The 16,751-nt window shown below is 40.0% G+C and overlaps 1 protein-coding gene across 1 annotated transcript; it reads left to right on the top strand.

Annotated features, from left to right (window-relative positions):
* The first annotated feature begins 1,190 nt into the window (after nt 1–1,190).
* Nucleotides 1,191–9,994, top strand: eif3eb (eukaryotic translation initiation factor 3, subunit E, b). Its single transcript, XM_054605925.1, has 13 exons — nt 1,191–1,280; nt 1,711–1,828; nt 1,986–2,103; nt 2,254–2,296; nt 2,979–3,083; nt 3,230–3,355; nt 4,310–4,434; nt 4,881–5,007; nt 5,144–5,245; nt 7,714–7,823; nt 8,132–8,234; nt 8,466–8,600; nt 9,682–9,994. Exons 1-13 carry the CDS (start codon nt 1,191–1,193, stop codon nt 9,718–9,720), a joined length of 1,341 nt encoding a protein of 446 aa, XP_054461900.1. The 3' UTR covers nt 9,721–9,994.
* The last annotated feature ends 6,757 nt before the right edge of the window (nt 9,995–16,751 follow it).

The raw sequence follows: 16,751 nt of genomic DNA, 5'->3' as shown, positions 1-16,751 counted from the left end.
ATAGATCTGTAGTTTAAAATTGGGTATAGACACTTACTATGAGGGAATTCTTGGTCTGGGTCAAAATTGACCCGGACCATACTGTGAAGGCATTAAATATGAACAGTATGTAAGGGTTAAGTCTTCCGTTGACTTTATTTTGAACCACTGGCACTGCAGGCTATCTCTCCTTGCCATCGACTTTCTGGCAGCCACAGTGGTTAAGAGCTGTTTGATCATTCCTCCCTGCGCCAATACAAAATTTGACTCAGGAAACAAACCAAGGCTGCCTTCTTAAACAGAATGGATCTTTCTATTGACTCTGTGATCAAAGCTGTTGGGAGCTAGAAACATCACTGGCGGGCTGAGTAGTGCTTTTTCATCCTCACTGACTGATGAGAGTCCCAAATCCCTGATCACAATCCCTGCTGTGGAGACAGCTGCTATCTGTCTGACCGGTCCCTGTTCTGACTTCAAGGAGGTCAATAAAAACAGCATATAGTCTCATTTAGGTTGGCAAACAGAGTCAAAAGTCTCCCTCTAGCCATGTTTGACCTAAAATAGTTTTGAGATTTCAGTTACTTGCAAGACATATTTAATAACCGGTTCCCCCGATAAAAATCCAATGGGATTTTGGATTAGTGCAGAAAATGGGCTCTGTGGCAAACAAGCGATTATGATCGTTTTGTTCAGGAAGATAATCTTCAAAAAGACCACTTTAATGATTTGTTAAGCGTATATGTAATCCCCAGAAGCAAAAGCCATTGGGCTATTAATGAACTACACCTACCAACCTATCTACCTACCTAAAACTAATATAACAAATGTGAAACCATTCTACATTGTTTATGTAAATCTGATATGGATATAAGCATAATGTTCACATTTATGAAAAAAGAAGAGCAGACCAATTAATGTGTCTTTTGATTATTCATTTCATTTTGTCAGTAAGGATATAGGTAAATTGCAATGGGCCTATTAGCCTACTGACTTGGTACCTGTATCTTGCAAGTTTATGTTGTCAAATGTATTGTCTTTTCTTTCCCTTTTTATTTGACCACTAACCTTATTACAATGTTATATTCTGTGCGTATAAAACTTTTATAATGTCTTGTCATGTCTTTTCAGGCGGGAAAATGAGATGAAGTAGTTGTGCCTGGTTCTGTCTGCGATGTGTTTGTCAATAAAGTCTGTTTTTGAAGCCAGTCAAGATGGCGGACTACGACTTGACAACCAAGATAGCTCATTTTCTGGACCGGCATTTGGTTTTTCCTCTTTTGGAATTCCTGTCCGTGAAAGAGGTACAACCGCCGTGACATCGCAAAACGCTAACATATTGCTCGGCGGTTTATTACCGTGTACTTATGCATGAAAACACGTTTGTATCGGGCACAGACTCACCGTCAGCTAAACGTGATACATTTATTTAAGTACGTTTTAACTGGAGGGCTGCTGTAATGTAAGTTATCGTAGCAGGCAATTGCTGCGAAGCCGCAACACTGGTGTGTTTAGACTATTTTATACGGCTATCAATCTTCTTATCAACGTTACCTGGAGCGTGTTGGCCCATATTGTTGTCTCGGTTACTACAGCGGATTAACGTTGCCTGTCACCGGCTGAATGTGATGTGTTATAGTGTCCTCAGGTTGTTTCCCCTTTTCTGCTTGTACGGATGTTTCTTAAATAGAGTCTCAATCCCAGAAGAAACTATATGTTTTTGTTTTTTAACAGATCTACAATGAAAAGGAACTGCTTCAGGGAAAGCTGGACCTCCTCAGCGAGACGAACATGGTGGATTTTGCAATGGATGTGTACAAAAACTTGTACCCGGACAAGGAAATCCCACATTGTAAGAAACATAGTTGTTTAATAGTTTGTTTTGGTTCAATAGCATTTCATTCTGTCAAAAAAGAGTGGGGTTAGCATTTAGATTTTCCTCTTCACTTACTCGTAGACACCACTGCTGTAACAACATGGTTTTGATTTTAGAATTGTTTCTGTTTCAGCTCTGAGGGAGAAGAGGAGTACTGTGGTGGCCCAACTGAAGCAGCTCCAGTCAGAGACGGAGCCTATCGTCAAGATGTTTGAAGACCCAGAGACGACTCGACAGATGCAGTCCACAAGGTCACATCGGCTTATTAAAGAAATGCATCTCTCTGAAATACTTTTCTCATTCATCATATTATTGTCGTGACAGTATTGTAGTACTTGTGTAAGTATGTCTGCGGACTGTAATTGGCTCATCTGACATCTTTTGGTTTTATTCTTCATCAGAGATGGACGGATGCTCTTCGACTACCTTTCAGAGAAACACAATGTAAGTGTTGAAATGTTAACTAGTGGATCTTCACAATCATCGTATAAAGAGTGTATTGCATCTTTTTCAGATGGGTTTCACAATGTGTTTTGTTTCCATAACAACCAGCTGCCGCTCAGAGCCAGCAGGACTGATTTCCAAGTCTCAGTATCTCAAAACATCCAACAACACCCACCAATGTGCTCATTATTCACTTGATGATCAAAGTAACTATTTGCAACTTCTCTACCAATTCTTTTTTTAAACCTTTTTTATATAATCTTCAAATTGATTACACATGTATGAAGATATTGTCCACATAATTCGCAATACGGTGAGAAAATGAACAGGCTTTGTTTTGCCTCAAACAATGAAAGATACTGCCACAATGTGTCAGCCTTGCAGCATCTCACAATTAGCCTTCTTTGAGGGGCAAAAACAAAAAATCAAAGGAGCTAGTCGTGTTAAAAACAGTGGGTTAGTGTGACTGCCCTCTAGGGCTGTATACTGTTTTAAGCCACATTCATTATAATACTGCTTCTCCACTGACTTCTTAATGAATCCTTACCAGCTAAATTGTTTGAGATGGCAAACCTTTCAGTAAAAGCCAGACTGTCTCCATTTAACTTGTTGTTCCTGGTCAGTTTTCAACCTTGTTCAGTGTGCTTTAATCTATGTATCTCTTGTTTTTTTTTTTCCTTAGTTTCGACAAGAGTACCTGGACACACTGTACAGGTACGCCAAATTCCAGTACGAGTGCGGTAACTACTCTGGGGCTGCAGAATACCTCTACTTCTTTCGTGTTCTGGTAAGAGTAACCACATACGAATAAAAAAAGGTTAAATACATGCCACAGTAAATAACATTACACGTTCATCATTTTTTTATCATTTCCAAAATAAAGCTAATTCTGTTTCAGTTGTGCAAACACTGAATTTGTTGCTCTCTGCTCAGGTCCCCTCTACAGACAGGAACGCCTTGAGCTCTCTGTGGGGGAAACTGGCCTCTGAGATTCTGATGCAGAACTGGGAAGCAGCCATGGAGGATCTCACTCGACTGAGGGAGACTATTGATAACAATGTAAGTGAATAATACTTTAGGATGCTCACAGGTGTCATCGTGATTGACTGGTTACAAGCCGCAACAGTGACACTGGTGTTTTCACCAAATGAGTCTGTGCGTGTCATCATGGCAAAATGGGACCAGGAGACACCGACTGTAACAGGAACTTCCTCAAAGGCAGTTTTAAATACTTTGCCAGATGTTTATATAGTTGTCTGTCTTTATATGGACAGATTTTCACACTGCAATAACATCGCAGACGTCACAAAACTGCACAGGTGTGCAGTTGAGATCACAATTAAGGCCAAGTTTGAAGATGTAAGGACCAATAATTTCTGCAATGCAGACAACACGGACAGACTCACAGAATTTGAAGATATAATTGGAATAATGTTAATGCAATTTCTAAAAATAATAATTTCCCTACCAATATAAGATTTTTTTCTCTGCGTTTTGTTTTATAACAGTATTGAAGTACTGTCTTTGATTAAAAAGAAATAGTGCAATGTTTCCACCACATTATTAGACACTTTTTCTGATAACAAAATATGCTTAAATAGTAAAACACAGAATTCAGAAAAACTCAAAGGGAAAACAAGTTACATGGGGAAAAAATCAGATGGAATCTGAAAATAAATAAATTTCATAGTGACCTAAAGATGGCTGTGGTCCGATTAAGGGCACCTGAAGTAGCGTGTTAGGAAGTGGGGACACGGCCATTGGCCCCCACAACTTGGTCCCATTTGGCATCTTGGCTGGTGTGATCCCGTCTCAAGATGGTCTCTAGTTTTTAATACAATTACATTAGCAATGAAGAAAAGAGTAGAGAATTTTCGTTCCTGACTGAAATGTCAGTCACCTCACTAGTTACCATGTGAACCTGTTTCTCTGCACTTTGGAAGGAAAGTCATGGAACATGTCCGATGCAACACTACATCACCTCTTCCGTTTGTGTCCCCTCTCTCCTTTCAGTCCGTGAGCTCTCCTCTCCAGTCACTCCAACAGAGGACCTGGCTCATCCACTGGTCCCTCTTTGTGTTCTTCAACCACCCTAAAGGCAGGGACAACATCATCGAGCTCTTCCTCTATCAGCCTCAGTGAGTCTCTGTGCTTTCAATAAACAGCAAAGAACCGTCAGCTTCTGCAAACAATACAATGCTCGTACACAGGCGTGATGCCGCTGTCATCCAGAGCATGTGTTTCATTCTTTATTTTGCTCAAGAATGTACAGCTGAGGGACACGCTGGCTTTGTCACTGCTTAAACCTGAGACATTTTATTGAAAAGGCCTCTTTAGATTGAAGGCCACCCTGCTGTTGTATTAAAAGCTCATTTTCTGAACATATTTTTGATTCAGAATATGTTTGCAGCTAGTTTGGTTCAGAACTGTGACTTATAAATGTATTTACCGCATGAATCAAGGCTTCTTCATGGACATTTTTGTTTTCTTTTGGAGTAAAATGACTCATGGTACCCAATATTATTGTAAATGGGACATTTGTTAATGCCACAGTGTTCTGCTTTTGTTTCTTCTTTTTTTTTAGGTACCTAAATGCGATCCAGACAATGTGCCCACACATCCTGCGATACCTCACCACTGCAGTCATCACCAACAAAGACGTACGGAAGCGCAGACAAGTGCTCAAGGACTTGGTGAAAGTCATTCAACAGGTAAGGACAATACCTTTTGAGCAGAATCATTTATTTTTTAATCCAAGGTGGCTCACGGGTTCAGTCAACATCTGAATGAATTTCTCTCTCTCTCTCTCTCTCTCTCTCTCTCTCTCTCTGTCTCTCCCTCCCGCAGGAGTCGTACACATACAAGGACCCAATCACAGAGTTTGTGGAGTGTCTCTATGTGAACTTCGACTTTGACAGCGCCCAGAAGAAGCTGAGGGAGTGCGAGTCGGTGAGGATAGCTTCCTGAAGTTTCTCCTGCTTGACAGTGTGTGTTTGTCACGGCGCACAGGCCTGAATCAACCCCCTTCAGAAGTGAGCTGTCTCCTGGGACTGAGGGGTAATATGAAGCTTCCCTTAGCTATGGTGCTCTGATCTCCTGAGCCCCAGGCATTTAACTTTGCAGCCATTCAGCCTCAGCAAATCCATGTCTGGCCTGATTTACTGGCTCTTACTTTTATTCAGTTTGATTTTCAAAGCGGAACAGCTGTCAGATTTGGGGCTCGGTTGCCTTCTCTGTAGAAACCCTGCAGTATTTTTTTTTTTTTTTTTTTTTTTTTTTTTTTTTTTTTTTTAGTTGTGTGTCGGGGGACCACTTTGCGCATTCTCTGAACACCCCCATCAGTTGGCTTTTAGCCCTCTTGTGTAAATTATGCAGTGATTGTGAAGGCCTCAACTATCCTGTCAGATACAAAGAGTGAGCTCTCGTGGAATCTGCTGGCTTTTAATCATCAGGGGAATTTAAATTTACATGTTTTGTCTCTAGTTTCCCTCTAGAGATCAACAACTTAATTACTGTAAAAACATCCCAAGTTAATTTTTTTCCTCCTTAATGAAGGTTTGCTGTTGTGTGAAGATAACTTTTTGATTGATGTTGAATATAAATGTCAGCAGTGGACCTGCTTTGTCTCAATTACACAAGGATAATTAGTGAATGGGTAAACTAATTTAATATTCATGGTGGACAATGGCACAATCGTTCATGTGTTTACCACAGCAAAGCATTGAATAATTGGAATTCTTGCCCAATAACAACTCGTTGTGAAATAATGGTGCTACATCTCATTTCAAAATCCCAGACACTAAAATATTCATAAATCTAAGCTCCTCTGGAGATTTGTGGTGGTCAAACGTCCCATTGGATGTTTCTGTGATTGTTGCTTAAAAACCACAGATGGAGACGTCTCAACATAATCTACAAACACACATACAAACACCCTCACTGTAGAGCTCATGTCTGTTGATTGGTTTATGATACAGTTGGGAGACGGGTTGGTTGAGAAATACAGTATCTTAACATCCTGTTAAATAATCTTATTCATGTATATGTAAAATGTATTTGTACAATTGTTAAACCCTACTATACATTATATTTTTTTATAGCTGTGAATTTCAGTATTTTGACTTCTTTTTTTATAAAGGCAGAACAATGTGCCTCATGCAAGAACCACTAGAATGAACCGTTCTTAAGTTTTAGGCTTGTACGAGTGATTTAGGAGAACTTGCCACATTCATGAATTGTCTCGTATTTTACATTTTTATGAATACAATTTACGAGTGGTGTAGACCTGTCGAAGAAGTTGTGCAATTTGCTGCTGCTATCCAAACCTAAGCTTTCCACGAATGGATTGTATAATTTATTTTTATGAAGCAATTTTCAGTTCGAAAACCCTATGTAGATTACACTTCATAGTTATGTTGACAACGTCCTGTCTGACCTGTAAGCTAATATATATAGCTGAATTTATTCATATAGCTTGTCAATATGTCCATTCATTTAAATTAGCTATTGTTTAACGCTACAATATCAATATGAACATGGCATTAACAGTACTCATTACTTTTTCCCCCATTCCTTTGCTTTAGCAGGTCTCTACATTTTGCTGCTGACGCTGCTAAATTTCTAGGCTTTCCTTTTGTGGATCTTTGAAAGCAGGACTAAAATATAGGACATAGGGGGCAGGAGGGCGTAGCCTTGAGCTAATTTCATGCATGCCATAGTGAGGCCGGATATTCAACCTGTGTTTCATTGTACTACATTTGATAATTCATTTCTTTCTTAACAAGGCTTGTATAAAGGCAAACAAAGTTGTCCATGAATATGCAAACACAGTGTGGCTTGTCCACATTGTGTTTGCTGGATCAGAGCAAGTAAAGTTCTTGCAAAAGTTCCATTCTGTTGTGTTTTTCTCTCTCTACATCAGTACATGATTAAGCCTTATGCAGCAGATAACCTGAGGAGATTTGGAAGCACACTGATGCATAAATATGCATTTTAATGATCATTTTCGAGAAATTGTAGTTTGAAAAAAAAAAAGATCATCCAAACCACGTAGTTGTGACCAGGACATTATAATGTATGGGTGGATAAACCAATAGCTGGAAATTCTGTCAAAACTGCCAGCCCACAGAAGATAGTTTCCAGAACATCATGTGTGATTATCGTGCTGTGCTATTATGTTCTCAAGTATACTTATCATTCCAGTAGAACATGGACATAGTTTGACATTATGGTTGCACCACATATGTTTTGAAGATGACTGCATATGTGCATATAATGTGAAAATGTGCCGGCAGAGAACTAAAACTTGAAACTAAAGGAACACTTTGTCTTTCAAGGTTTTTTCTCTTCTACTGTGTATGTGAATGCTTTGTGTATAAAGGTATCGATGGAGCACTGTGGTCTCCTTTGTCCTTCAGGTTCTCGTGAATGACTTCTTCCTGGTCGCTTGCCTCGAGGATTTCATTGAGAACGCCCGCCTCTTCATCTTTGAGACCTTTTGTCGGATCCATCAGTGTATCAGCATCAGGTACGCCGTCTTTGTAACAATGGTACTTGTCAGAAACAGCTTGTGCTTTGCCCTGTTATTAGTGAAACCACAGTTCCTTTACAACAGGAGGGGAATAAGAAATATAACGACGAAAGGCTCTTTTCAGCTTCTGTACCCACATGATTGATGTTCTCAGTGTGCCCAATTTTTTTAAGATGTCACCCATGTCAACTTATTTCAAGTATATTCAACAGTAAACTGTAAAACAAGTTTTAAAAGACTGTGGATTACCCCAAAGCATATTTACTCAACTGAAATGCCCCTCCTCCCCTCTTCTCTCCACTCAGCATGCTGGCAGACAAGCTCAACATGACGCCGGAGGAGGCGGAGAGGTGGATCGTCAACCTCATCCGTAATGCCAGACTGGATGCCAAGATCGACTCCAAACTGGTGAGGCTGCACGTTCACTGCTCCACCTTCAGTCAGATGAGCTTCAAATCACTGAGCCTAGCATGAACAGCCCTGTCTAGACTCCTGATTTAAGTAGTAAAATAGTTACGGAAATTTTTGCATGTTGCTCTTGTAAGACTGAAAGAAGCATACAAGTGTTTAACTGGTGGTGCGTTAGTCAGTCCTTCAGAAATGTACTTGTAATGTAATTTGTGTGAATTCTTCCCTCAGGGTCATGTGGTGATGGGCAACAACGCGGTGTCGCCGTACCAGCAGGTGATCGAAAAGACCAAGAGCCTGTCCTTCCGTAGCCAGATGTTGGCAATGAACATAGAGAAGAAAGTGGCCCACAGCAACAGGAATGAGGTAAACAAAGCGCTTAACATGGTGTATGGATGTGAACATAGACTGTATGTGAGAAGTAGACGGAGTCACCGTCACGTCACACGTTGGTTTGTAGGCTTCAGTTTTGAAGCTTCGAGCCATCTTGTTTTTTTGCTGTCGCTGTCTTGTTTTTGTAACCAGAAGTAAGAGAGTGTGGCGCTAAGTAAAACTGAATGCTAAATACGACTTTTATAGGCAACCTTATTTAACCTAAATCAACTTTCATGAATTGAAAACACACTGTGAAAGGGTTAAAGTTTAAAGACATAAACACGGACATCTCCCAGACCGGACAACGCCGTGGTAGAGACCTGTCAAGCACAGTAAGCCCGCCCTAAAGCATACCCTGCTTTATGGTCTATTTGACTCTAAATGGACCATAGTTTACTAAATAGACATCATGTTGTATTGAAGAAGACTTTAAACTATAGATTGAGACCATAAACACATGTTACAATGTTTACTGAGGTAATGAATCAAGAGAGAAGTAGAGTCATTTTCTCAGACTTCTATACAAGCAGAGGAGTCGCCGCCTGATGGCCAGTAGAGAGAATGCAAGTTTAAGACACTTCCCCAGTGGCTTCACTTTAAAGAACCGGGGGTTGCTTCCTGGAGGTAAACTTTTTACCCTTTAGTAGTATTTACTGTTTAGGGAAAAAGGATATTCGTACCGTATATCATTGTTTTCTTTCTTTTTTTTTTCGTTAAAGTTTATATTCACATTCTGATTGCTCTCCTGTCATGTCAGAATGTTCAGACCTCTTCCTTCTAATGAATATGAAAAAACTACATTCTCAGTTAACTCATAATCTTTCCTCCTAATCGATAGTACAACACAGTATTTTATTTTGGGTAAAATAATCAGGATTCAAATTTGAGTCCCTTTGTGTTCTGTGCAATCTGTCAACATTGTTTTTGTCCTGTCAATCATTTTTAAAGAGAAGCTGTTGTTTTTTAGTTGATGGATATCTAATTATGGAGAAAATCTCTTTTTGACTTTTCATAAAGTAGTTTGAGCATTTCTTCTAATGTTTTTTTCTTTGTTTTTGTATTATTTTCTCAGACACCGAACTGGGCCGCTCAAGACTCTGGCTTCTACTAAAATGGAAATCGGCTTCAAGAGGCTGCAGATGGCTCTGCTGGATATTATTTGGGGCTTTTTATTGAATCCATTTATTTATTAGCAACTATTGTTATTTAACTGACAGCTTAACTTCTGCAGTATAAGCAGACTGAGTGGCTGGATGTACACATCATCATCAAGGTATTATTTATTAAGTGGACAGTCTCTTCATCATAACGTATTTATTCCCGTATTAAGTGATGATTTCGTACAGTATGTTTATCGATCCAACCGGTAATTAACATTAAACATTTTTTGCCTCTTCAAAGATTTGTTTCTTCTTCCTCTACTATTATTTGACCACTAGATGGAGCAGTTGGTTCATTTTTGTTTGCAGACAGTTGCAGCATTTTACAATGTAATCTCTCACAGGCTGTTGCTCCCACTATAGTGTCTGAATTTAATATTTGTATGATGTTGTAAAAAAAAAAGGAAACTAAAGAACTCTTTGAAAGGCGACGTTGAACTTGACCAGACTTCACGTTAGAGGCACGAATGAATTGGTGATTGAAAAGGAAAATTTAAGAAATGCTGTCGGCACAGAGATTCATCAGAAGGGGGAAAAGCGTGACGAAGGGTGCTCACGAGACGACGGACCATGCATCAGTCACACACTATATTTTTCGAGGCTCCTCTGTTGGATGTCAGTTAGAGCCTTTTGTTTCTGCTCCTGCAGCAAATGTTTAGCCACACCTTATTTCTGAATATTGAATGACACTGCAGAGCAAATATTTGACGTGTGGATGTACTGTAACATGAAGTCAGGGTTTGGAACAAGTCCGGGTTATAGAGCACACTTTGTCTGACAGGGCATGTGCTTCAACATAAAAAAAGAAAAAAAATGGGAAAAGATCATACGTGACAAAGACATATGAGATAAGAAGGTATGACATATACAGTACCAGTCAAAAGTTTGGACACACCTTCTCATTCAATGGTTTTTCTTTAATTTTATTTTAATTTTTTTCTACATTGTAGATTAATATTGAAGACATCCAAACTATGAAGGAACACATTATGGAATTATGTGGTAAACAAACAAATGCTCAACAAACCAGAATATGTTTTATATTTTAGATTCTTCAAAGTAGTTGAATGAGAAGGTGTGTCCAAACTTTTGACTGGTACTGTATATAATAAGATTAGGAGGTATTTTAAATAAGGGAATAATGATAATAATAATAAAATGAAAGTTGACCTTTTAAACTACACACCTGACTAAAAGCATGTGGAAAAAGATTTAAGTGTGCTTTTTATAGAAGACACTGGTGTAGCAGACCTTCGTTCACGTGGCAGAGAATGCTTCCATAATGCCTGAACACTGTGTGAAACCTGTTGGGTGAATAGTTTTGGCCAATTAAAGTCTGCACTCTTTGTTCCCCTTTTTCCTTACATCTGTTAGTGGGACTAACCTGGTTTACTGACTGCAAAGTAATGACAGGTCCACCTTTGCTTGAAATATTTCTGCCCCAGGTGTGTCTCTCAGGTCTCCCTTCAGCATGACGCCCTCTTGGTCTGTGCGACATCTCTTTCGGATGTTCAGCCTGGGAGGAGTGGCTGACCGTTAAGCCTGCTGCTGTTAACTCTTAGCCACTCCTCCAGACTCCACACACACTTTTCCAGGACTGAAGTTAAACACAACAGACACACACACACACACACACACGAGCATGCGCCCACATGCTTGCACACACACTCCAGAGCTGACGTGGTCTTGAGGTCTGTGCGCGTCTTCCTTCTGGAACAGCTGGTATCCATCTGTGGTTGCCGTTGCTCTGGCTGCTGCTGCTGCTGCTGCTTCTTCTTCCTGCAGCTGTAGGCACCGTGGCTGCCCCGAGAGGACACCAACCGGCCCAGCTGAACACCCCGTTCAGGAGCTCTGCTGCAGTCAAAACTCTGGGAATCGAGAAGACAGCGAGGTTCTGCCGGTGAAGAGCAGCGTGCTCACCAAGCCTCCAGCATGGACATCCTGACAGCGTGGGCTGTCACTAACCCGTCTGTGGCCCGGCTCCTCTGGGTCCTAGCTCTGGTGCTGGCCACCCTCCTGGTCTGGCTCTTCTTCTTCTGCTGCTACAGTTGGAACCAAAGATCCTCGCCCTCCCTGGAGCGCTATATGGCAGGTAGGTGGGCCTACGAACCCCACTCCCACCCCACCCCCCTCTCTGTGGGTGTGTGGAGGCCAGTGACTGACGCTGCTCTCTGTGAAGTTTTACCTTCAGCTCAGGCTCTGTTTTATAAGGAGGAACACTCAGTGGAAATGCTTTTTTTTCTCTCCCCCAAGTCTGGTAATTGTAAATTGTTGGTGTTTTCCTTTCCAAGCCTGCAGTGTGCACATTTTCCAGAAATGTCCCAGCCTGTGTTGGCTCTGCCTCCGTTCTGAGGACCGTTTTAAATGTTCCTTTCCCCATGTGAGAGCATACAATGGGCCTTTCATTCTGTTTAGGACAATTAAACATGATTATTTTTAGGACTTTGCCTTGAGCCATCATAGGCGGACTTTCTGTTTGACTAAAATTGTGAAACTACAGATTCCCACTCTCCAGAATGTGAGCTTAAAGACATGTCATAAATATGACATGATGACATGGTGTAGCTGCAGAATCATGCTAACCTGCATGGTACTGCAAGAAACGTAGATATTTGCATTCTCTGCAATCACCTCCTCTGTACTATACACATTTTAAAGCAATGTCACTTTTACCTCATCATGACACACATTTTTTGTTCCTATATCGTTCTGTCTTGAGTAATATTTGATTGTTTTTTTCCATACAGTAATGGCAAACAACTCCAAATCTAAAGCGCCGACTCAGGTGAGAAAATCATTCTCATAAGATCAACTGTTTTAATGAACTCTCTGATTTTTCCACAAAAGTGTGAACCCCTCATGCCTCACATTCCTGTATAACCACTATGAAGTCCTCTAAAGTGCAGTCTGCACTCAATATCTCAGTAGCACATCAGCTTGTAATGTCCACTTCAGACTCCAGAGGTCCTCGTTCACCTTAACATTGCTCACTCAAGACCAGCAGGCTTCATTAATACTTGTACTGAAATATTATTATTTAGTGATGTGGCATGATCATATGTTTCTGCTGGTGTGGGACACAAATTACAACCTTTTTGTGTTGTCATTACAGCATTATGCAGAGTGTTAGTAGTTTAAATGTCATGCCTGTGTGCTGTCATACCTTGATTAGATCATATTAGAGTCTTTTTTTTTTTATCACAGCTCTTATTATAAAGTCACTGTCAAAATGTGAATTTGAGCATCAAACATTAAGTGAACATCTTTGGAATGGTCCTTCAAGTTTAAAAGACAAAGCACTGGTAGAGTCGGCCTTGATTGGTACCGCTGTGGAAATACATACAACATTCTTCAGTTTTCAATTAACCTGCCTTCAGGTTTAAACAGACTTATACAGTACATCAGCTGATGCTTTGAAATTGACACACAGCTTGGAATATGTTTTTAAAGCAGGTCAGCAACATTTAAAGGAACAACGTGTAGCATTAAGATGGATCTATTGGCAGAAATGGAATATAATATGAAAAAGGGATGATTTCTTTATCACCTGAAAATAAGAATATTGTTAGTTTTACCTAAGAATTATCTTTTTATATCTACCTGGGGTGCAGGTCCTCTTCACAGAGCCATGTTTCAGTAGCCCAGAATGGAAAAAACAACCTGCTTTGACTTTCTGACCGTGGGCGGAAAACACAGGGGACACACACACACCATTTTTTTCCTGCTGAAATATTTACAACGTTAGTTAGTTAAGCTTTACTAATTAGCATAGTGCAGCCCAGGCTGCTGGGAATGTCCATTTTGTAGTCAAAAGTATTGAACGAAAAAACTTTAAAGTTAAGGAACAACCAAACAACTCCTCCTTCATTGAAAACCACAAATGTGAAGCTCATGGGGGCGCTCATGGGGGGATCACCAAAGTCATGAGGGGTCATCATCTTGGAACAATGAATGTCAATGCCCAGTTTGTGTCAATCTGTCCAGAAGTGTTGATATATTTCAGCCTGGAGCCACACTGCTAGCTAGCTAGCTAGCTAGCCTGGCTAAAACCATTTTGGAAACTTACTGTTGCTGGCTCATGTAGCACCGTAGTGATTCAACCTGCACTGTGTTCCGTCTCCTTATTAAGAGGAAGTGATGCATTAAATGTTTCCAGCATGAGCCACACAGTTTTTTTAATATATATAAAAGGAGGAACAGGCTTTTACTGAAGCACAAAACAAAGAACATTGTTCTCACTCCCAGACAGACACTCCCAGACAGTCCCAGACATCCGAACATGTCGTGCAACTTCTACTACAATTAGTGTGGCACACAAGTCATACGACATAAATGCAATACACCTATTTAACGGCCCCTCCTCAGCTTCAGCCGCCCTCATTCACCATCAGGTTGTTCATATCACTCCCATATAATATAAAAACTATAATATAACCTCTCTTGAGTGTTATCACGATTCCCAAGTATCCTGCAAGTGGGCCCATGTTAATACAGAGAGATCTGCCACCGTACTGGCTTCACTCAATGTGTCTTGGCACCGTCACTATGAGTGTTGTCGCACAGTGGAGAAGCACTGTGCTTTCATTGTGTGCGATAAGTTTGAGAGGCTCTCTGAAATGCCTCCGTGAGTGAGGCCCTTTGTCCGTTTGGCACTGCCACGCCAAACAGAGGTCCATTTCCTCCCACTGCGGCCGTGTGGACAAAGAGACATGTGAGGTCTCCGACTGTCAAAGTGAGCTATTAGTCTGTGCGTCTCTGTTTAGAATCGTAGATAAAGGCCTCTACATTGACAAAAAAAGTATTTGTACCCAAATATCAAAGTATATAACTGTGGAGAACACATTGCTCTCATTGTGGCAAGTAAATATGTGCGAGCATGCACTTCCATGTCCGTCACACTGTGATATGCGTGAAGGATTCCATGATGATTGTATGTGCTTTCAAGGCCCGCTTTCAAGGCCCGCATAGTCAATCCTTTCAAAAATAATGCATGCCTCAGAACTCTTACTCATCCCTAAGGAAGTGATTGACAGCTCTTGACTCCTCCCACCTGCCATGCTGAGAGATGACAAACAAATAGTACTCAGATCTATGCCTTAAGTAAAAGCAGAGTGTATAAATATACTAAATTTTACATTACTAAGAACAAAAGTATTAGCATCAAAACATTATTAAAAAGTAAGAGTGCACATGCAGAATTGTCGGAATGATGTAAATTGTATTATTTTTCATTATAATCAGTGGTGCAAACGACATTCATTACTTCAATTCCCCAAAAAATGTTTTACTATATACACAGCTGGGTAGCTTCCGAATCTCACCAAGGGATCAATACAGTCTTATCTTTATTTATAATAATCCGTCATCATTTACTGTTGATTACACTTTTTTTTTTATTGATCTGAATCTGAAAAGTAAAATACATTTAGTGGACTAAAAAAAGGTAATATATCCCTCTGAAATGTACCGGTGTAGAAATATAAAGTAGCAGAAAATAGAAATACTCAAGTAAAGTACAAATGCCTCAAAGCTGTACTTAAGTAAAAGTTATTAACATTCACTGTGTAAGAACAGATGTATTTTGACACATGCTAGTCTGTCTGAATCTATAATCTTAAAGTAAAAAGCTATAATGATGATGTCAAGTAAGAATGTAACTGAACTTAGTTTCCATTCAATTACACAAATCGATTTTTCACTTGGATGCAAAAACCTCATTCGACGATTTGAGCAGCAGGAAAAACAAAAGCCCATTTGTTTACCTGACAGCGTTGATCACAATCACCGGTCCGTGAATAAGGAGGCTTTTGTTTGGCTCCGTCGGCGCAGGCCAGATATCAGGAGCTGCTGTTTCATTAGTGGATTTCCCTCTCAGCAAACATTAAAAAAAATTAGCCTTAATGTGGAAATAAAAACTGTTTCCATGTGGGACGTTATGTGACGCTAATTTAGTGTTTTTTTGTAATCTATATTCTGTCAGAATGGGGGAAGCCTCTGAAACATCACACTATAGTTGAAGCTCCAAACTGAAACAAATAAGAATCTGTAAGTCAGAGAGGCAGCTGCTTAAAGCTGATACAGGAGTGGAAAAACTCTGCTGTGATTAAATAATGTTTAAAAAAAATTGTAATTTCAGAGGAAGAAAAAGCCCAAAGAGAAGCCGGCTGCTTGTGTCCAGTCAGAGGAAGCTGTGGTGAAGCCGACTGTGGCCCGAGGACAGGAGACGCCATGTCCGGCAGTCAGGAAAAGGAGGAGACGACCTCCTAGAGTCGCCGTGGAAACGGTGACGGCAGTGAGATCACAGAAGGTGAGGAATGTTTCTCCGCTGTGTGTCATTAAAGGCCTCGTTTCCTGGCATGTCAGGACCACTTTCTCCACTGTGTCTGGTTTACTGAGTCCGTTTAGGACCTTTTTAAAACAATGATTGAAGTTTGACTTTATTCAATGGGTTCTGATGGCTCAGTCAGCTGTCCTAATCTAAAAGTTTAGAAATAACCATGTATGTTGATTTTAACATTAGTAGTTCACTTGACAGGGATGATTTTGTTTTGTATTGGTATGAGTGGGTGCCTGAAGAAACTACTCAGGTGACAGGAAATATACTTAAAATGTGTTTTTTTTTCTCAATGTGCTTATAGTATATACATTATACTATACTAAGTGCATACAAATGTATTACTTTGTAGTAACTTTGAGTATGTGAAGTTTTTTATTTTGCAGTGCTTTAGCTCAATATAAGCTGATCTTATTTTCTGTGCACTTGGTTGTGTTCATTTTTTAAACTTTAAATATTTGTAATTAAAATGTACTATTTTAAATCTAATTAAAAATACATTTCATGTAATGGTTAAGATACACACTTAAAGCGTCCCAAAGCATGAAATAAATGTGTCAGTAGACACTTACTTTATATTGTCATGCATGAAAGAGCAATCTTCGCGCGTAGAGTAGCAGAGTGGAATATTTTATTATATATATAAAA

Source organism: Anoplopoma fimbria, chromosome 10, assembly GCF_027596085.1.
Source record: "Anoplopoma fimbria isolate UVic2021 breed Golden Eagle Sablefish chromosome 10, Afim_UVic_2022, whole genome shotgun sequence".
NCBI lineage: Eukaryota > Metazoa > Chordata > Actinopteri > Perciformes > Anoplopomatidae > Anoplopoma > Anoplopoma fimbria.
Note: the sequence above shows the minus strand (reverse complement) of the source record. Positions and strands in the feature narration are given on the sequence as shown.

Coding starts and splice junctions, on each gene's coding strand:
- eif3eb (XM_054605925.1), top strand. CDS start 1,191: ATGGCGGACTACGACTTGACAACCAAGATAGCTCATTTTCTGGACCGG. Junction 3,084..3,229: donor TCTACTTCTTTCGTGTTCTG/GTAAGAGTAACC, acceptor CTCTCTGCTCAG/GTCCCCTCTACAGACAGGAA. Junction 3,356..4,309: donor GGGAGACTATTGATAACAAT/GTAAGTGAATAA, acceptor CTCTCCTTTCAG/TCCGTGAGCTCTCCTCTCCA.